The sequence below is a fragment of the Salvelinus sp. IW2-2015 genome, unplaced genomic scaffold (genome assembly GCF_002910315.2).
Source record: "Salvelinus sp. IW2-2015 unplaced genomic scaffold, ASM291031v2 Un_scaffold659, whole genome shotgun sequence".
NCBI classification, from domain to species: Eukaryota; Metazoa; Chordata; class Actinopteri; order Salmoniformes; family Salmonidae; genus Salvelinus; species Salvelinus sp. IW2-2015.
Genome location: NW_019942591.1, coordinates 640,649 through 661,241, shown reverse-complemented (window position 1 = coordinate 661,241; position 20,593 = coordinate 640,649). Strand labels below are relative to the sequence as shown.

The 20,593-nt window shown below is 41.4% G+C and overlaps 2 protein-coding genes across 5 annotated transcripts; one reads left to right on the top strand and one right to left on the bottom strand.

Annotated features, from left to right (window-relative positions):
* Positions 1-7,196: 7,196 nt before the first annotated feature.
* nkiras2 (NFKB inhibitor interacting Ras-like 2) lies at positions 7,197-9,078 on the bottom strand. Of its 3 annotated transcripts, none has more exons than XM_070438287.1 (4): positions 9,006-9,078; positions 8,601-8,715; positions 8,244-8,485; positions 7,197-7,899 (listed from the first exon to the last, which is right to left on the bottom strand). In XM_070438287.1, the coding sequence occupies exons 1-4, from the start codon at positions 9,030-9,032 to the stop codon at positions 7,657-7,659; spliced, it is 627 nt and encodes a 208-aa protein (XP_070294388.1). In that variant the 5' UTR covers positions 9,033-9,078; the 3' UTR covers positions 7,197-7,656. The 3 variants fall into 3 exon arrangements, with proteins under 3 accessions (XP_070294388.1, XP_070294389.1, XP_023991703.2); XM_070438288.1 differs by having other exon boundaries at positions 8,601-8,759; positions 9,005-9,077; XM_024135935.2 differs by lacking the exon at positions 9,006-9,078 and having other exon boundaries at positions 8,601-8,945.
* An 851-nt stretch (positions 9,079-9,929) lies between these two features.
* Positions 9,930-19,454, top strand: LOC111976202 (dnaJ homolog subfamily C member 7). 2 transcript variants are annotated; one of them, XM_024004962.3, is made up of 14 exons: positions 9,930-10,039; positions 14,369-14,457; positions 14,599-14,723; positions 14,947-15,060; positions 15,268-15,342; positions 15,473-15,591; positions 15,711-15,864; positions 16,079-16,243; positions 17,593-17,684; positions 17,819-17,892; positions 18,136-18,282; positions 18,455-18,607; positions 18,969-19,046; positions 19,170-19,454. In XM_024004962.3, exons 1-14 carry the CDS (start codon positions 9,966-9,968, stop codon positions 19,205-19,207), a joined length of 1,497 nt encoding a protein of 498 aa, XP_023860730.2. In that variant the 5' UTR covers positions 9,930-9,965; the 3' UTR covers positions 19,208-19,454. The 2 variants fall into 2 exon arrangements, with proteins under 2 accessions (XP_023860730.2, XP_023860726.2); XM_024004958.3 differs by having other exon boundaries at positions 18,966-19,046.
* The last annotated feature ends 1,139 nt before the right edge of the window (positions 19,455-20,593 follow it).

Sequence of the window (20,593 nt, the reverse complement as noted above, 5' to 3'; positions counted from 1 at the left end):
AGAACACATTTCCCAGATCACTGATTGGATCATCAGGAATGGAGGGAAAGAAACAAAGCACAGTGCCATGGCAACCACATTAAAAGCACCTTAAAACAGATTTACTTATGAAAGCAATGAAAATATGTTCTAGTTTTTTGTTGTTATTCCTGGTGTGATTTTTCATAAACCCATGCCAGTTTGATTTAGCATTTTTTTCAATCACACAAACAATCAACTTATAACGATTCAATTTTTATTGTTGTTATTATCCATGAGACAGGTCTGAATCTAAATCTCAGATCTAGTTAKATTTTTAAAGCAATACGTTCAATCAATGTGTCTATGTTTAGAATGGTTATACAGTAGGAGAATATAGGATGTGGGGAGATGGCTTTATCTGATTCTGAACAATGTATCTGTACCTCTACAGAGATGCTCTACTACAGCCTACCGCACTGTATTTGAAAGGCCAATTCCAAGTGGCCAGTGTTAAGAGTCATTTGAACTGATGGGTTGTTGTGATGCGTTTTTCCTTGATGGTCAATCTCATTCTCATGATGCTTCAGCCCTCTCTCTGTGTTGACATTGCTGGGCTTTCACCTCACAGAGGAGCAAGACACAGCTATTATATGGATTACACAGAACAGCCAGTGTTATTGATGTCGCAAGTGCAGTAGAACACATAATCATATTCCCATACCCCTCTCTCCTAAACAAGTAGACCCACCTTGAAACAAACACTCAATTGCCCCCACCAGACCAGACCCAATACTTGGGTCTCCTGATTTATCCCAACACCAACTGTCTTTGCTGGTTTATTACCAAACCCAACACTTACACCCAACCTGTCTACTTTAGCAACAGCAAAACGGGGGAAATCCTATGCAGTTTTGTTGTTCCCTTCAGTTCAGTCAGTGCAATAGTATTTCCATGTGTGTGACGCAGCAGCTCCACCTGCAGTGAAGACCATGTTATTGCCCTTCTAGATCAAACCCAGCGCTGTCTCTCCTCCATCTTTTTAAATCTCTTTGATTCTGTACATGTTTCTGAGGCCTTTGTCTATGGGAATATTAAACCAAGCTATCTTATCTGAGGGTAGACTGTTGATGTAGGCTACAGCAGACACACGCTGTACATGGAAAGGAGAAATACTTTGCTTGTTTTTTTCTGTTTGTTTTATTTACATGGTTTTACTGTACTTGTTTTTTAACCTACAAAAGAGACAAATGTTGAATCGAAAAATGGTCGAGTGATTTTTCTTCTTGTTCAACGTTGAACTGAATTATGGAATTGAATTATTAGCGCCACAACACAATAGATGTGGAACAAAAAAATGCCTTTCAGATGTAATTATCCAGTATATCCCAAGAGTGTCAACCACTGGTCAGTTTCTGGCCTTCTCTGGGCTTACAGTTTCAGCTACATGAATACCATACAATCATCCACACAATCAGAGCCTCTCAAACGTCATCACCGTAGAGACGGGTCATACACTGTACTTGTGGATGAAGTGGAATAATAGCCATACAGAACAGGATTGGAGACGTTTGGATGTAAGATGCCCAGACACGGAATATGACGATCATATAGGAGGACATTGTGGTGTGTCCGTGTCTCTCTTTTTCACTCCTCCATCCCTGTGCACAGCCAAGGGAACCATGGACGGTAGACCAGCCCAGATACAGAGCCCAGRCCTGGTTATAATAAGGGATGTGTCCCATTATTATAGAAAGAGACACCATGGATAAAACAAAGCACTATGATCACATTCTCTTCAATTGCAGTGTGGTGAAATGTCAATTATCTATCAATCTACCAGTGACCCATTTCTTTCAGTAAAGGTACATGTGCTGTATGTAATGGCAGGCTATGAAACTACAAGGCAGCAATGTTGACTGAGGCTACTGCCTGTGAGGTGGGAGGAGCTGGCGTTTCTCAGAACTGAGTTTCCTGGTATAGGATCTGCATATCACTGATGTCAAAGCACAGCTCTCATTTCCCCCTATTTTAGAAGTTAGTCTTCACAGCAGGCATTCAACACTGCATGGGATAAACACATGAAGGCAAATGGAGAATGGTGTCAGTCCCCATCCGAGTCCTGCCTCATTAGCCCTGTTTATACCTGGTTCCAACCTGCTGCCTTTGTCCTGATCTTGTTCACATTCTGATTGTGCCCACATTTTTTGAGAATTGTAGACAATTAAAAGATGCATTGTGATCTGATTGTGATCAGATCTTATAAGTGTAAACAGACAAGATCAGGATGAAGGGCGCATGTTAACAGCAGGTATAAACAGGGCTATTGTCACAGAAAGGAGTGGCATGCTGAGTCTGAACAACAGTCTGGATGATAATCTGGATTATCTGCACAGTATTAACGTGCATCATAACGTCATACTCTGGAGCGGCTCCAGATAATGGAGAGAGATTAGGTTCTGAACAATATCATGGAACGGTACTGGATTCTGGACCACCACCACAGCTCAGCTCAGCGCTGTTCTTCACAGTTTTTCTCTGTCCTTTGTGTACCTAGCAGGTCCTGTGTCATGTGCTCTTATTGTCTGAACTGAAGCCAGAGTCAGTCTCTTGCCATAATAATGCCAATCACCAAAGCCGCATCTGTCTGGAGACTCTTCTGGACTGTAAGGAACTGTAACAAGCATACCATAATGATGTGAATTTTGTTCAATCAGCTTTTAATTTGTTGGCTTCCCATCCATGTCCTTGTTTATTGGAAGGGGAGCCCGTTCTCATAATGTAGTTGGACAGCATTGTTGTTCTCACTACCACTGTAGGTCCTTATGCCAGCTCTCCCCGTGTGAAAACGTTAGGTAAGCACAAACACACCTCTCCCATTGCCAAAACAAGGGAAGGTCAAGTCAAGTGATCATACCCATGTCTGAAGCCAGTGTTGACAGAAGAAACGTGGAACCTTGCCAGACCTCTCCCCAAACCCCTACAATGATCTCTACCTGAATGCTTTGGAGTGACACCCGTATCTTTTGCTGTGGTGGTCAGTCTGTCCCTGGGTCCTCCCTCTCTGTATCAACCCCATAGGGACACGGAGTCAGTTCAGTGTGTATGTCAAGTTATACAGTACATGTCAATATTTATTTTTGACCTTTATTTCTACTCGGCAAGTCAGTTAAGAACAAATTCTTATTAATAACGGCCTAGGAACAGTGGGTTAACTGCCTTGTTCAGGGGCAGAACGACAGATTTTTACCTTGTCAGCTCGGGGATTCAATCTTGCAACCTTTCGGTTACAAGTCCAACGCTCAAACCACTAGGCTACCCGCTGCCCCAATATCTGTGGCTGCTTGGCTGCGTTTAGACAGGCAGCCCAAATCTGATGTTCTTTTTCACTAATTGGTCTTTTGACCAATTAGATCAGCTCTGAAAAAGCTCTGATGTAAAAATCTGATGTGATTGACCAAAAGACCAATTAGTGGGAGAAAAACAAACAGAATTGGGCTGCCTGTGTAAATGCAGCCCTCGTGTTCCATTTAAAGCCAGTGGTACATTACAAAACATGTACTACAATGTAGAATGTATTCTATGAGGGGACATGGCCAGTATTTATTGTAACACCTTTGTCACTGTGTTCGCAGTACATTTGATTACAATGATCTTTATGATGTGCAATAGGAATTATAAGGTGGAATATAGAGTAAGATATTTTGATAAGCTATTGAGTCTTTGCTTTAAATGTTTGTTTTTCCCGTCTGTATAGATCATGCCAGGTTGGATATGAATGACAGAGAAATAAATGGGAGAGAGAGAGATAGACAGAGGGAGAAGTTGGATAGGGAAATAAATAGATTCGATCTTTCACTTCCTCAGCATCACTTTGTATTTTATTGACCTTTAAGTGTCCGGCTATTGACTGGAACCAGACGACTTGTTAACATGTCCCGCTTTCTAATGTCAAAGGTGTTAGATCCTCCACACGCACACTCACAGCACGGCGCTTTGCAGCATGATCAAATCATATTTAAAACATTGTTCAAAATGACATGTTGTGTGTTTACATTCATTAGGTATTGTCCTACAGCAGATTATGTAAACTCGACCTCTGTMTATTCAGGTGGAATGAGCTGCACCAACTGCTTTGGGGCCCGGTTAATGTTGATCTGTCACAGAGCATCAAAATCATTATATCATAAGAAACATTTGAKCTTTCTCTTGCCAKCAAATCATGGCCATAAATGCATACCTCTCTTGTAAAGAGGAAGAAATAATCTCTTCTGTGAGTTTTATCTTTGCAGCAGCCCACGGTAGCCTAAGCTTTCTGGAGGGATTTCATGTAGAAAAGATCTGGCCTTATAACAGGGAACCTGTTTGGACATACTGACCTTGACTCTGGGTTGTATTGGTCCAGAGGCTGGGGTCAAACAGTTAGAATGGCCACATGGGGCACATCATCATGCCAAATCACGAGTCCATTGTTCAACCTGTGTGCTGGCCTCTCTCTATCCAAACCCTTAAATCACACACTARCTCTWGAAGAKACCTGTTTGGACATACTGACCTTGACTCTGGGTTGTATTGGTCCAGAGGCTGGGGTCAAACAGTTAGAATGGCCACATGGGGCACATCATCATGCCAAATCACYAGTCCATTGTTCAACCTGTGTGCTGGCCTCTCTCTATCCAAACCCTTAAATCACACACTACCTCTTGAAGACATAGTGCTGGGAGGGAAATGCTGCGATTAGAAGGTCACTATAGCAACTGCCAGGGTTGAGATAAATAAGCTCCATTGTAAAAWGAAAGGGGGAGAAATCCCATTGGTCCTGCATGTCCCTGGGGGAGCCTAGCTAGATGCTCAGCTGCAGCACTGAAGATGAATCTGAGTTTTTTTGCTATGACAGTAAAACAGTATTGGAGTAGAGATAAAAAAAAGACATTGCCTTGGTATTTTTTGTCTTAGTGTCATCCTTGGGGAAATGGTTTTGGCGGTAGTCTAGTTGAAGAGGTGCATTCATAAATCACAACGGGGACAAGTCACAAATCTACTGCTCCTCTCGCTCCCGCCGCAGTATTCACAGTGTGTATTTCAAGCCGTGTGGTAAATGTCACATTTTAACAGGAGATCAATATAGAGAGTGAGATGTTTTATTGTTCATTGCCCTCTGTTAAACGTAGATAAGAAAATGTATGAGAGTGTGGCGGGTTATATAGGGTCCTGAGGCTGTTTTGTGTTKAAGTTATTGTACCTCATGTACTGTGTAAGAAGACAATAAATGTGGGTTGTAATACTATGCTAGTTTATAATGATCCATACATGTGACTCAGTAAATGCACAATTTCTTAGTAAGGAACATCATCAGCACACTGGCTCGTCATTAAAAACAACCTGTTTGAAATGAGAAACAACATCCTGCTTGTGCTCTGAAGATGAGTATAGTATCAATTCAGAAACATTCCACTTGAGGTTTTCTCATTAGCTTACATTAACCTTTCCAGTCAGCTGGTCCATGTGGAACTGTTGGCAGCTTCATTTGCTCTACATAAACATGTCTGACCTTGTCTCAGTGTATGTAGGGCAGAATTCTCATCACCACGGGGACCTATCTCTACTACAACACCGTTTCAACATAAAATGGCCACTTAAAATCGTAATTTTTTTTGTGCTTGAAATATTTAGATGTATAGTTCCAACGGTATAGAATAGATGTTTCAGCAATCTATTCCACAGAACCAATGTCATTCATTACTGGGGAGAGGAATCATACCTAACCTGACTGTTGTCAAAGTCAGGTTAAATATAGACTACAAAGAATCTCACCTGAAGTATCTTACATCAAAGGCAGAGATGAAGCCTTTATAATGGATTTGTACAGATGTACTCACAGCAATTACCACTAAAGAACAAAAGGCCATTTGCACACAAGGTCCAACCGATATTTGACTTCCGCTTTTAACCCAACCCCTCCAAAAGACACACATACAGGTTTGTTAGAGAGGTGTGGGGGGCTGCCACACTCAGCAACCAGGGAGCTGTTGTTGTGGGGTTTTAAGGGCTTTGCTTATGGGCACAACTGAAGGAATCTAGGATTTGATACCAGAAACCCTCTGGTAGCCAGCTCATTTCTTGCCCGATTTTCCCCTGTCAGTCCCAGAATTTGAACCGGCAACCCTTCGGTTGCTGGCTCACCTCTCTAACCACTAGGCTACCTGCCCGCCCCCCAGGGAGCTGTTACACAGCAGTGAGAGAAAAGAAGATGAATCGTTGGTCATTAAAGCTGCTTTAAAATGTTGCCCATTGAAAATGCATGAGTTATTCTGTGACACTACTCTGACTCCTCTCTCCTTCTCCACATTTCTGACATGGAGGCAGAGTTTGGAGGGATTTGAGCAAAGTTTAGATATCTCTGTAGATCTTTATCCTAGCTCACAGGAATGATCTGTGGCGATGGCACCGCAATCAGCAATGTAGGAATATTTTAATAAAAGACATTAAAATGTTTGTATTATGTTTAATTACTTCATAAATCATGCAAATCAAAGATATACACAACAGCCTCAATTTAGATGCAGAGGGAATCTTTTAATTTGTTTACACAACATGCAAACGATTATCCAGTCTCCAGAACATTTTAAAAGATAAATACTGTGCTGTATATTGCATCAGAGTATAAATGCCCCAATATTTATCATGAAAATATGCACTTCAATAATACAGACATAAAGACGGAGATGAACGATGTCAAAACATAACACAAATATAAAGATCTGTGAATAGTCACTAAGCAAAAAACGACATCCAAACTAGGCCAAGGCATCTTTCTTGTTCAGTGACACACACATGAAATGTTGCGCAATAACTATGGACCCTGACATGGCATTAAATGGCTTCAGTCAGTTAAATAATTTGAAAATGAAATACATTTGCATTTCGTCTGACCAACATAGCTCAGTAACAAAGATCAAGGATACCCCATGGTTTTCAAGGACAGTAAGGAGTTTCTGATAAGGTACAGATAATTCAGCATGCTTAGGCTGTGGTCAAAAGCTCTTCATGGCCTGTCCAGCAGGCAGGAAGCACTTCAAACTCTTCAAGCTCTTCAAACTCTTCAAACCTGTTCACCAAGAGACATCACATAAGCCTGCTAGTCGTCTGTCAGCCACAATTCAAATCTTTAGACAATAATGTCATTTTAAAACTCAAAGCGATCTCAAAAGGCAGTAACATTTCTGACATAGCTAAAATAGAGGAATGTTTTTTTAATTCTTCAAAATATGGATTTGTTTCATGTACTCTAACTTAAAATAYAATTCAGATCATCCATGCTAAAATAGTTGCCATATTTCATCTGAGTAGATGGCATGCCAGTAGTGTAACAAATCTCCTGATTAACTGCCAGTAATATAATCCCTTATGTATCCTCCATGATACAAACAACCCTCTTGATTATCCATTTGTGTTACTTTTGATGTCAACATTTACTTGTCGTCAAAGATCAGTCTAAATGGTCAAATATCAATCTAAATATCAGTCAAAATCACCATGAAACCATTGGTTTCTGATTCAGTCGGTGTACATTCGTGCAGACATAAAATTGTCTGTATTTGTGATAAGCTAACAATCAGTCTATTGCGTTTCCCCTCCTACTCTTTCCCATTCTTCATCAATCCTCACTCCCTCCCCCCTTCCATCCCCCCTAATCCCTCAGCTATCGACAGAGCCACTCCCCTTGTTCTTATTGCGGCTGAGGGGGAAGGATGATTTGCTCTGGGGCTGGGTCATCTTGCTGGCCAGGTGGACAAAAGGCTCGATGAGGGTCCTCCGGTCTGCCACAGACACCTCCCACAGACGCACCTTTTCTGTCTTGGCCCAGTGCTGGGCCACTTCCGAGTCCACTRTCCTCTGCTCCTGCATGTCCAGCTTGTTGCCCAGCACCACTATGMTCACCTGTGGACAGATCATCTCATCCATTTAGCACAGCCTCACATCACCTGGATATCAGCAAGTYYAGTGTGGTGMGTAGATAACAACTTTAGGACAAGACARACCATAACGAATGTCGCCACGCGTAGTACATAACCTGCTGGCTGTTGACGTGCGGTGGTGATTCAACACGTAGAACCATCAGGAAATTAACAAACAATAAAGGTGGCCGACGGTCTGCAGTCAGAGGCGATAGGACGGCCGTTCATCAGCAGGGTCTGTTTTGTCCTGAAGTCTGCGSTGTTATTTAACTAGCCTACACAACACTGTGCTTTACAACTACCATTGAAATCGATGAAAGTCCTTACCTCTTTCTTATCACGGTAGCGGTCAATGTCTTTCTTGAGGGCCTCCATGCGTTTGAAGGACTCCGTACTGTCGATGCTGTAGACCAGGACAAAACCGTCCGCAAAGGAGAAGTAGTGGAGAGGGAACTCCAGACCATCACGAAGACCCCGGGTGTCGTAGAAGCGCACTTGCTCTCGAGTGCCACGGTCCGTTTCTATGGAGCCAATATAGATATCCTCCAGGGTCTCCATGGGCTCTGAGCCTAGGGGGGGAAATGAGGGGAGCACTTTGGGATATCAATGGGACCAGAGGATCTGTGTAGTTAAAACATCAACATTGTCCTTGATCTAGCTAGGTCTTACGAATGAATTGCTTACCTGCAATGTGATTGGCATACAGCAGTTGCTCCAGGACAGCAGTCTTGCCAACGGCAGCCAGACCACACACCACCACTTTACAACTCTTGCCCATGATGATGATCAGTCTCTTGGCAACTCAATTGAATAACAAGTCAGATGACAGATATATCTCTGCAGCTAGCAAAACACACACACACACTTTMTTCTTACAAGTCATAGAGGTAGGACGTTTTCCCTCACGTAGCAGAACATGATATTATTATGACCCGTAGCTATCTAGCTAACGTTRGCTAGCTAGCTACATGCTAACGTGTAGCATGCATTTAGTTAGCTAACTATTCTATTTAAGTGATATTGTCCGTTGTTATGTTCGTACAGATAACAACTCAATTCAACATTTAATTTCCTTGCAATCTTTMTACCTTTAAAATGTAAATACAGAGCTCCCATAAATTCCAGACATCACTACCCCAAAATACTTCCTGTTTACAATGCTTACGTAACGTCTTCCTCACTACTGTTAGTAACTGAGACCTCTAGCGTACGATGGCGGTAAGACTTGTTTGAGCCACAGCCGCAGAGGATGGAAGACATTAACATTTTCTATTTTAATAGAGCGAGCTAGTTCAATGTTACTCTATTTTTACTGACAAAATAGCCTGTCCGATCATGCATTGTTTTACCCTGGCTGGGGGTCTGTTTCTGCTTTCTTGCCAATGCCAACTCCTGGTGGGACAAAAACTATTGGAGAAAAACCCTTTTACTTTACGGCCGATCTGCCAATTTCTGTCTGTAGCTTCCGAAGTGTTTGGGCTACACACTGTTATGAGAAAGGTGAATCTCACACGAACTCATACGTTTCTGTTGTTTTGATTTAGGACGTAAACCTCACAACACTCGCCTGAAGGTAGCCCGGTACCAGTTAAAACAATTAATGGCAGTATATATGGAAGTAGTTTAGTGCCTAAAAAAAAGGGTTAAATATGTGTGTAATAAAATAAAAAGTTGCCTGATCTTTCTTATATCTTAAGGGTAGACAAATCAAAACAAACCTCATTTTGGCCTATGTTTTTCCATGTATAAATCTGTTATCCAATGTGTTTCTATGGGCTAATAGCAGTAAGGCCAAATTCAAGGTGTTATCAAAAAACATTTGTATATATATTTTTGATACCTAAATTGGTCCTAAAATTCCAAATCAAATATCTAAATGATCCTTTGTATGACCATCTTCAAACAATTAAATATGTTAGCTTAGTAGATGCTGGTGGACCAAAAAGGTTTTGGGACTGCCAGGTTTCAGTTAAAAATACAGGACTAACTTTCAATGATCGTCTTGTCTAGTTGTCAATCAACCCCCCCCTCCTCCTCAGTCCCAGCAAAATGGCGACGGTTGATGACTGCGATGTGACCATGGATCCTGAAATGGAAATACTCAGCGACGAGGAATTGGAGAGGTACGTTGCYGAAAATGTACAACAATTGTTACACATTCGATTTGAGTGTTCTCGTGCCATTGTCATGTTATTATAATCTTGGTCTGGCTAGTGTTGGTTTGCCTTTGCTTTGTGTCACACGGGAATTAGGCCTTGCTAACCGGTTAACGTTAGCCATTTCTCTTTTTGAAATGTCCATACCAACAAATAAAGTTGACTTTATCTGTTAATGTTACCTAACCAACAAAGTTAGTCACAGTTTGTGACAAATTTTGCACCGTCGTGTGTTGTTATGGCTAGCTAACGTTAGCTTGCTATTGTACTAGCTAGTTGGCTAACTAACGTTAGCTAAGTAGCCTTTAGCAATGACGGTCGCAAAGCCTATGGTTAATGTTTTTGTTCTATATTTTTACCGAATGTGTTTCGCTAATTAGTTACTTAGCTAGCTAACATAGCTGTTGGTATTGCTATGTACCCACGCACGACCCAGAAAAGTCCCCAAAATATTGCCCCACTCTGCCCACTGATTGTCCTCGCTGAGTGACGTTCTTCCAGAACATTCTCAGGTCTTGATGACCTGAACGAGATGGCTATAAATTAGGCTTTGCATGAGGTAACTTACTATTGTCTGACATGGTCTTCTTGATATGCCTGAAGGGTGATCCATTTATTTTACTGTGATGTTATCCGAGGTTGTCAACTAGGCCTAGCCAGATCCATACATTAATGACGCTGGGCCTAGCTAATATATTCCCACCACTAGTAATTCTGTCTCAACTTTTCTCTTGGCAGCAGTGGGGGCCACAAGTTCAACAACCAACCAATGTCTTGTGATATAGGGGTAACCGTCCTGTTTCCTCAAGAATATTACAAGGGCAAGGTATTGTCTTTGAAAATTGCCTTTATTTTCAGTTTCGCTTCATTGTCAGCTTCCTTGCTCTGATTGTGATCTGAACTGAAGCGTGGTGAAGATGTTGGGGCGGCAGGATAGCATAGTGGGTAGTGTTGGGCCAGTAACCTAAAGTTCGCTGGTTCGAATCCCTGAGCTGACAAGGTAAAAATCTGTCACTCTTGTAAATAAGAATTTGTTCTTAACTGCCTAGTTAAATAAAGATTCAAAGGAAATGGCAGTTGCCCTCTCCCTGGCTTGTCTTGCCATGTGCTCCCTGGTGATCTGCCTCTGTATTTCCCACTGAGCTCAGATAGCTGCTCTGTTTGTGAGCTGTGGCCATTGGCTGAGACCCCTCACTGCCTGCTGGTATGGCTCTTTCTATGTTTAGATGATTTTGCGCAGCTCCATACCCCCTCCCACCCGCACGCACGCCAAGGTTAACTCTTCCAGCATACATGTTTGGAAACAGTAGAATAGTAGTGTTCAGGAAGCAATCTGATAGTCTATCATAGACTTAGATTAGTCCTGGTCTACAACCAGAGTGAATTATGATTTAAAGAAGACCTTTCCTCCTAGTATTGTCCCTTGTCTGTTATGTTTTGCTTGTCAGCAGTTGCGTATAATATGCAGTATCATGTAATATCCTACCTCCTTGCAGTCTGCGATATGGGCTAGGATGAAGTCATTGATTACTCGCCAATGCACCTCGAGGTTTTCCTCTAAGTCCCTTTTCACATTTACTTGGTCTATTTTGTCTCTGTGGATGATACAGTATGACCTGTTAGGGAAGTGAATTTGACCTTTTTTGACCGAGTACTTACATTATATTTTTGAGTACACTAATCCTAACTGCTAAATTTGATAATTTATTATTCAGTCAATAAAATAAAAAGTGGCATTTATGATTTATTTATTGAATCTGTAATACCAACTGGTTATATTATATCATGGAACCCAATATTCAAAAAGGTAGTAACCTCAGCTGTGTGGCACTTGCATGTAGAAGCCTATCGCTGTGCAATGGCATAGCCTTGTTTTGTTTAATTTAGAAGACAAGACGCTATTATTTCCAGAGACCTTATCACAGTCAAGACACCTATTTTATAGTAAAAAAACAAACATGATGTAATATAAAAATGGAACAGAATAATGCGAAGTGATTTGCATCTTGTGTCTGGACCTGTTATTCTCAGTGACAATTTGAAACGGGGAAAAAATTATTATTGGTTACAAACCAAAATATGTGTACTTTTAGTTTATTATGCCTGTTCCTTGGAATTTTCTAAATGGATGAACAATTCTACATTGAACACTGCATGTGGATTAATTATGGCCAGGGCATCATTTATGAGTAGGCCTAGGCGTAATGATTCTGCCAAAAATAAATATGCGCTTTGTCTTAATCAAACTCTTTTGGCATATTTTCAGTGTGGAACCCGTCTATCGACTTCTAATTGCAAAGTAGGGTGATCACTAACGTTAGTTACCACAGCCACAAAGTTAAACCCAACCAGTTCCCACAATTTTYCTCTGGAAAATCAGATTTTAAACCTAACCCTTAACCACAGTYTTTTTTTAGGGAGTCGATCCGCTTTAATATTGCATATAGATTGATAGTTACAATGTAATTGTCTGCATCATTTCCAACGCCCCATATATTTTTGTAAGTATATCTTATCTTTTTCAAATATCTTTTACTTTATTATTTTCTCCTAACCCTACCTCCCCTCCCCTAATTGAAGTAAACTAATYGATAACAACACACCGACAGTGTCGTTGAATTTTGGTACACCAGAATTACATTAATTTCCAATGAAAAGCTGCGATTGCCTTGCAGCATCGCGTTGCAGTGCATTCGGTGTGGTGCATACGTTGGATTTATCTAACGTATGCGTCAAACTGTATGTGTAGACTGCTTGACAGAAATGGGAACCGAAGGGGAATGTTGAACTTTTGTTGCATACATATCCAGATGATGCTGCGTACTATTTTGCACAATGATGCTGTCGGTGTGTTTGAAGCGTTAGGCTTCTACTTCCAGCTTACACATACTATATACATTTTACGGACACGTTGTATTTTACAATAGTTATCTTTTGTTTGTTTTTAATCACATCTTTCAGCTACCCTCAACCATTCCATCTATCTCTGAAGACCATACTTTTTTTTTCTCTATTTGCCATATATTTTTCAGCTGTGTTTCCCAGAGGTTCTGAACCTTTCTATTTTGTTCTACAGAATGTAATTTAAATGTAAAAAATTTGCTAAAAGTATTATTGATCGGTTGACGGACTTTTAAATTCACCTAGTAGTGCTATTTGCAGAGTTGGCTCCGGGTAAATGTTGCAATTCTTCAGCCATTCCTGGACCTGTGACCAAAAACAATCTACATGTGGACAGTACCAAAACAAATTATCTAATGACTCTCTCTTCGAAGCGAAATCTGCACAGCTGGGATGGTTGTAACCCCTATATGTGTGTGTGTGTATTGGTTGCAATACATTTTAATAATTTTAATTAAACATTTCTAAGTTTTGAATCCAATGTCGTTTTGTGTATCAGTTCATTCACCATGTGCCATGGAATCGGTACATCAATTCTTTTCACTCTTGCAATCTTGGGCCTAAAGACAAGTACCTTACTTTTCCCCCTTCTACTTGCCTCTTCCGTTTTTGCGGGAAGGCTGCAATTAGTTGGTTGTAATTTTGGGTTTAGCAGACATTTCAATATTTTTGCTGGCTGCATGTGACAACACTCCTATTTATGATATAAATTACAAAAATTATACATTTTATTTTTTATCTATTAGTATATTTGAGTTTAAACCATATTTGTTCTGTCTTTTCTGGTGGATTAAACAGAAATTGCAAACAACTTTGTCAGGATTGTTTTAAAAATGGCAATATTTTGGAGTTCGTGTCATTTTCAAATAACCAAAAGTGAGAATAAATGGGAAAAGGCCACACTGTTCACGGTGTGCCTAACCTTAAATTAAGACCAAATAGCTGAATTTTTACAATATAGCCAATTTTGGCTGTGGTAACTTGTGACAACCACAAAGTAGCCTAAGTGGGAAGTTATGCAATTATTCCAAAACGTGTGTGTAGAGGGAGCGGTCCGAATGCAATTGAGTGAGACACGGAGGGGAAAGGAACTTTAGGGCGCGGAACTTTGATTCTTGTGTGTTTTTTTTTGTCCCACAAATGCACATGTACAAATGGAACACTAGAGTCAAAGCAAATTAATGTTGTCTTCAAGATGAAATTGACCAAATAGTTTTACAGTATTTGAAAAAAATGTGATCGCTGGTTTAAGATGGAGTTTTGATGTCAGTTTGAGTACTCGATTAGTCATCCTGTCATTATGCAGTTTTACTCAGAACTCTCTCTTGGGTAATGTCAACAAATAGCCTCATTCTCAAGCTCTTTCTGTCTTTTATTTCTCTGTGTGTCATCCAGGGAAGCGGAGAGCTTCAAGGAGCAAGGTAATGCCTACTACATCAAGAAGGATTACTCTGAAGCATTCAACTACTACACCAAGGCCATAGGTAAGAATTCCATCAGTGATATCAACTGCAAAGAATATCCTCTTTATAGAGAGGGGGAACATCTTTGTTTTCTGTGGGGGAGAGGATCATCTATTCTTGTTAACGATGATTTTATTTATTTTTCCAATGTGTTCTCGACAGACATGTGTCCTAAGAATGCCAGTTACTATGGAAACCGGGCAGCCACGCTGATGATGCTGAGCCGGCACAGAGAGGCGCTGGAGGACTCCCAGCAGGCAGTGCGGCTCGACGACACTTTCATGAAGGTAGGGTCCGCCACCAGGCGTAGCAGGCCTTGAATACCCAGCTAGCTCCTAGGCAYACAAGTTAGTCAGACTTTCCGGTTTGTCTCATCTCATAATACGTTTGGCAGTTGAATGAGTACAACGGTAAGGTAATGGAAAGATCTGAGTCATGGTTTGTGGGTGGGTCTCCTCCCTGCCTGTGTCAGTGTTCCTGCCTGTTAACTGTGAGTCAACTTTCCCACAGGGTCATCTACGGGAGGGGAAGTGCCACTTGTCCCTGGGCAARGCTATGGCAGCCAGCCGCTGTTTCCACAGGGTTCTAGAACTGGAGCCTGACAACAGCCAGGCACAGCAGGAGGTGGGTGAGACAGACAGTCTGTCTGGCAGACTAGGTCCTAACAGCAATGCATTGTAAAGAGCTAATTGTTCTACAGTAGTTGAAATCCTTTAACTGTGACAGATATTCCACAAGTTTTGTCTAAATTGATGACATCATGCTGTGTAGTGGCTTCCTTATATAAAAGCATAAGTTTGACTTCTTGTTCAAGTTTGGATCTATTTTCAGGTAAAGAATGCAGATTCTGTCCTGGAGTATGAAAAGATGGCTGAAATAGGATTTGAAAAGCATGACTTCAGGATGGTAGGCTCTTGGCTGCATGTTGTCTTTTATCAAGCAAATTGTTATCCTTATTTGGGGGAATGGGCAGATTGGTGCTAGATTTGATAGGACCGTGTTTCTCTCTCTCTCTCTCTCTCTCTGGACTGTGCAGGTTGTGTTCTGCATGGACCGTGCCTTGGAGTCGGCCTCAGCCTGCCATCGGTTCAAGGTGCTGAAAGCAGAGTGTCTGGCRATGCTGGGGCGTTACCCAGAGGCCCAGTCGGTAGCCAGGTAAACAAGACATTGTTGGAACCTGGAAAACCATTAAATAAAGGCAATTTCCCTAGCTGATGCACACCATTGGAAATGTGTGTTGTCATGTAAGACTTGTTTCTTTGTCGTCCTCTCAGTGATATCCTGCGGATGGACGCTACTAATGGCGATGCCCTGTACGTCCGCGGTCTCTGTCTGTACTATGAGGACTGTATTGACAAGGCCGTCCAGTTCTTTGTCCAGGCCCTGCGCATGGCCCCTGACCATGAGAAGGCTCGCCTGGCCTGCKGAGTGAGTCCTCCATCCACCTGCCACCAGGACTCTAGCCCTGCAATTATGCTCCACTAACCTGCCTAATATTTATGCTAATGTGGACAAATTGCCTCCATCTTTACCTTTTGTAAGAGGTAGCCACAGAACACTTTAGCCAATTCTGTCTCCACTACTGGCTTGCTGACACATTGAGTTTGCAGAGYTTGCWAAGTGCTCTCTCTCTTCCACCCAGAATGCCAAAGCACTCAAAGCCAAGAAGGAGGATGGGAACAAYGCCTTCAAGGARGGGAACTATGATGCGGCCTACGAGCTGTACTCTGAGGCCCTGACTATAGACCCCAACAACATCAAAACCAATGCTAAGCTCTTCTGTAACAGGGGCACTGTAGGATCTAAGGTGAGGCMCAAACACACAGCACCAGGAGGAGAACCCCTCTCATCTGCCATACCATGTTGTCTTATGCAGCCATGGTGTTATTGCCATTTTGGTCCCCAGTTCACTTTGGCCTATTATTATTATTTTAGTCTTCWTTGAAAGGCTCTCCGTTCGCTTGCAAAGGAGGTATTGCTGTTTTATATTACACCGTGGTTGTTTTGCCTTTTCAGCCAGGCAGCTGATGTTTGATACATTTAGGTCCCTATAAAATGTGTGCATTTTTTGTTGTTGCCTGATTCCGTGTAGTGTTTTCCCAAATTCAGTTTTGTTTTTCCAGGGTTTGTTTTTTTTCTTCGGGTTTTCGCTCTCTAAATCACACTTTTGATATAGCATCCAAATGTTTTTATTATTGTCCACAACCATGCTTAAACCACATCAGGAGACCACATTTGAGGTCTGAAAAATCTAAGAAATTTGGATTTTTGGGTATACTTACTCTTTAATTCAACTGTGCACAAGCTAGGGACCTTTTTTGGTCACAATGTTTCTGTAGCGCTCATGTGATTGCAAAGTTTGTAAAACAAATGGCCGCTGGATTGATAATCCATGATATCGTTCTGCCAGGTAGGCAGGCATAGGCTACTTTGTGTGTTTTAATATTTTAATTGTATGTTTTTGGGAAAGCCTTTCCCTATACCAGAAGATGGTTGTCATGACATTAGCATCATCACTAACGGCTACACAAAGTGGTAGACATGCACACACACAGGGGCATTCCTGAGCCGTTGCCTCTTCAGAAAGTTAAAGGAAAATATGAATCACTGATGCATGTCTTGTAGTAATCTTGGACAAATTAATGCATTTTCTAATAAGTTCAATACATTTAGTTGATTTKCTACAAAGTAAAATACATTTGAGTGTTGTTGAATTCTGTTTTAATGTCTGGATTCTGTGATTCCATACGAATTCTTTGCWAAACAGATTTTAAAGGGCCTTATACCTGTAACTCTGCTCAAAATGTTTCCTGGCAGCATGTGTAGCTTGTTAGATTGTAAATCCTACAGGAAGTCACTCGTATGGACCAATGTAGCGCTACAGTACTGGCTGTGATGGTGGCCTTCTGCATGGGCACGCTCTCGCTCATACGTGCGCACACACTCACAGATGCGTGCCACAAACTCTCACACCTCTCATACAGTGAGGCCCCTCTGACTGTGTGTATTTTTAGCAGTGCTCTGCACTTAGAGAAAATGACGCAATCTAGAACTAGGCCAGCATCTTTATTTTTTATTTTTTTCCCTGTCGCAAGCTTCTTTGCACATTCCCCAGTCCCCTTACTCTCTTTATTTCCTTTTTTTTCTCTCCCAAAGCTGAAAAAAATAGACCAGGCCATTGAAGACTGCACAAAGGCAGTTAAGCTGGATGAGACCTACATCAAGGCCTATTTACGGAGAGCACAGTGGTACGTCAATCTACCTTAGTTTCCTAGCAATATGACCGTAGTGCTTATTATTAGAGCGCCTGCAAGAATATGGATTTTCATTGGATATGGTTATGATCCCTCAAGCTTGTCTCTATATATCTCTGTGTGTTCAGTTACATGGACAAGGAGGATTACGATGAGGCTGTGAGGGATTATGAGAAGGTCTACCAGACAGAGAAAACAAAAGGTATGTCTGTGTCTCATTGGTGTGACTCAACCACCCCTCTCTCCATCCCAGCTACCTCTCTGTCTGGGTCCTGTTGCTTCACACTCCTGTTTTCCCCCCACACCCTGTTGTGACGCAATGTCTCAGGTGTCGGTCTCTAAGGGGTGGAATTACTGTATAGCTCCTCCTGCTGTTACGGTGCTCTAACTGCTCTTGGTTATTAATAACCATCTCTGTCGTCTCACTCTTAACTCCTTTCCTTAGAACACAAGCACCTCCTGAAGAATGCACAGTTGGAGCTGAAGAAGAGCAAGCGAAAAGATTACTACAAGGTGCTAGGAGTGGACAAGAACGCCACAGAGGACGAGATCAAGAAGGCTTACCGTAAACGGGCCCTCATGCACCATCCAGGTACCTAAGAGAGCCCATTTCTCAGTTCAACTATCCAGTCTGCTTTTTTTATATTAGTAAAATAATGTGTCAGGAGACATCTTTCAATGCAAAGGGGAAATAAAACATTGAACTTAGTACCTTCTCTCATTTCCCCTGACTGACGGCCCTGGTTTGTCTCTCTCTCTCTCAGACCGTCACAGCTCGGCCAGTGCTGAGATTCAGAAGGAAGAGGAGAAGAAGTTTAAGGAGGTGGGCGAGGCGTTCACCGTGTTGTCTGACCCTAAGAAGAAATCCCGCTACGACAGTGGTCACGYTCTGGAGGACGACACAGGCAACATGGGAGGTGAGGGCTGGAGATCAGCAGGGGGGGAAGGGGCTGAAACTGCTAGAATGCAACAACAAAAAATTGCTACAATGCTGGCTGCTCCTCTGCTCTGTTTCGTCAACAAAAACAATAACAAAGGCGCTGGGGTGAAAAGTGCACTTGCCCCCCCCCTTTTTACGTATTTCAGCTTTAACAGAGACTAAATTACTATTATTTGATTTAAACACCAACTGGGTTCAGCCATTTGTATTTTCAGAGCTGTAAACAGTTGTTTACCACATTAATTTTACATGGTTAGTTTTGTGAATTTGTGGTGAGATTGTACAGGCTGCTTCCCTCAGCTGTGATGTTGATCCTCATGTGTTTCTGTCCCCAGCAGATTTTGATGCCAACAACATTTTCAAGGCATTCTTTGGTGGTGGAGGTGGCCAGGGCTATAGTTTCGAAGCTAATCAATGTATGTATACAAACAGCTGTAGGAAACAACAGTACTTTTTAAAAATGATTTAACAAATAATAAATTCACAATTCAGCCTATTTTAGATTGTTGAATAATATACACTTATGTTTTGTGTTGTAGCATCCGGACCAGGAAATTTTTTCTTCCAGTTTGGTTAATTGGAGGATCCTAGTACTTATACAGTAGCTCAATCATGGACTCTATTCAAATGGATTCACCCCCCAACTCCACCCTCATTTTTAATTTCTCTGGCTGTTCATCAGTTGGACTCTGTCATTACCTGAACGAATAATGCTGTCAAATCACATCATGCAACAAACAAATGACGCAAGGATCCATTGAAGACTAATACTATTTTGATATTTGGTTTAATTTTGTCAAACAATAAAAACATTGAAATTCAAATTTGTATAAAAAGAATGTTGGCCCAAAAAAGTATGAATCATAATGGAACTATTAAACGGGACTGTGCAGATATCTGGCCTTCTCAAGGCTCAGGCCAAGATGTGACTTCAAGATGGAGACATCTGAGAAGAACCAGGGGACCTACAAACCTACATTTGACCTACTGTCCAAGCAGTATTCAAAGCATGCATATATTGCACAGTATTTAATGGTGCAAAATTCCATGGGAAACTGAACAACTTGCATGTTGTATGGGCAGCCTACTTTATACCCAACAACCAAAAGATGACTTAGCAGCTGTGGATGATTGCTTAATGAAAGTGGTCCTTTCATCATGTTATATGAACAGTTAATTATTTTCCATAACAGCCTGGGGTAAATAGAGTTAAATCCATAAACTACTGCTTAAGTACAGTCGGAAGATGGCTGTGCTGGTGTACTATGCCAGGCCTGTTGCCATCTTGTGGTCAGCTTCCTCACCACAGGTTTTATGTTTGATGTTGCCATTCACCGGTTGCTACATTGTACATTTTACTGGAATGTAAAGTGTTTTATTTGTGTTGATAGTTTGACTGTTTTCTTATTTTATTTTTTAAATGTATATTTATTGTAAATTGGCTGTCTCAGAGCCACTACCAGGAGATGAGGATGCTCCTCTATTATGGAAAAGACTGAAAAAGGGCACCAACGAACAACATCCTTTTGGCACAAACTCAGGAAATGAATTTGGTTGTGCTTGCCATTTTATAAGATACTGTGTAGACATCTATATATTTAACTGGCTGTGTACCCTAGTATGCTGAACTTGAGCAACCACTCAGTCAACTAGTACAGTAAGTACCATCTCACTCACAGCACACACAATGCATACAGTCTATGATTGGGGTTGTCTAGGCAAGCTGTCAAATGAGTTAACATCTTATTTTGCCCATGCTGTTTAAAAGTATACCCTATTATAATGTATAGGTTGTCTATGGGCTATGACCCTYGCAGTATTAAACTATTCAGGCCCGAGTTCCACTGTGTAAATTTATGCAGCTAATATAAAAAAGAGCTTATCATACAATTGCTATGACATTATGGATGGTAGAGGTTTTGATCTTATTTTTAAGATCTCTTGGTGCGCTTTTAAGAGGAAG